The sequence below is a fragment of the Galeopterus variegatus genome, unplaced genomic scaffold (genome assembly GCF_000696425.1).
Source record: "Galeopterus variegatus unplaced genomic scaffold, G_variegatus-3.0.2 Scaffold3056, whole genome shotgun sequence".
Classification (NCBI taxonomy): domain Eukaryota; kingdom Metazoa; phylum Chordata; class Mammalia; order Dermoptera; family Cynocephalidae; genus Galeopterus; species Galeopterus variegatus.
Window position 1 is genome coordinate 64,470 of NW_007729167.1, and position 737 is coordinate 65,206.

The 737-nt window shown below is 66.2% G+C and overlaps 1 protein-coding gene across 1 annotated transcript in view; it reads right to left on the reverse strand.

The window, feature by feature from the left end:
* LOC103599682 (A disintegrin and metalloproteinase with thrombospondin motifs 16-like) overlaps positions 1–283 on the reverse strand; it is a gene marked incomplete at its 3' end in the record, with an annotated part of 61,153 nt that extends 60,870 nt beyond the window's left edge. The window contains exon 1 of the mRNA XM_008583828.1: positions 157–283. Coding sequence (XP_008582050.1) covers positions 157–283 — 127 coding nt within the window. The remainder of the gene's footprint in view (positions 1–156) is intronic.
* Between the last annotated feature and the right edge of the window lie 454 nt (positions 284–737).

A 737-nucleotide genomic window follows, 5' to 3' on the forward strand; every position in this document is an offset into this window, starting at 1 on the left:
GCCGCCCCCCCCCCGCGGGTCCGAGCTGCGCAGCCACAGGCGCTGGACCCCTGCAGCCCGCGGAGTGCTGCGGGTCTGCGCCCGCTGTCCCCGAGCCCTGCCCACGTCTTCCCACCCGGTGGAGGAGATCGAGTGCGTTAAAAGGGGCGCCCAGACCTTCAGCGGGGACGCGCCGATGGGCGTATGGACGAATTTGGGTCCCTCTAGGGCTTGTGAAGGGACGGAGCTGAAGCGGTCGAGGAAGCTCCGTCTCCCGCGCCGTCTGCCCTGAGCTCACGGCCATCCTCGACCGGACGGGCAGTGTGTGCTGGTGCCCAGCTGCTGTGCGCCTGGGTACAGCCCATGGGGAGGCCTCGGGCTGCGGCCGGCTGCTTTGTGGGCCGCGCGAGGGGGTGAGGCAGCGACAGGTGCGCGGCCACCCGCCTGGCCCGTGTTAGGCATCCCTGAGTGGCGCGCGTGCGTCTGAGTGTGCGCGAGTGCGTGCTTGCGCGTCAGTATGAGAGCAGGTCTGTGTGCCTGCGTGTTTGCACGCGTGTGAGTGTTTGCACGCGTGAGTGCGTGCATTGGCTGATCTCCCACCTCCCAGACCACTTACTTTCTGTGGATCCTGGGCCTGGGCTCCTGCTTCTATGGGTCTAGCGTCCCTCATATCCCGTTTAGCCTGATTTTGCCTGTTTGCACACTTCTGTAGAGAGGATGGATGGGGACGTGGTGGCAGTGGTTTCTGGCCTCCTTTG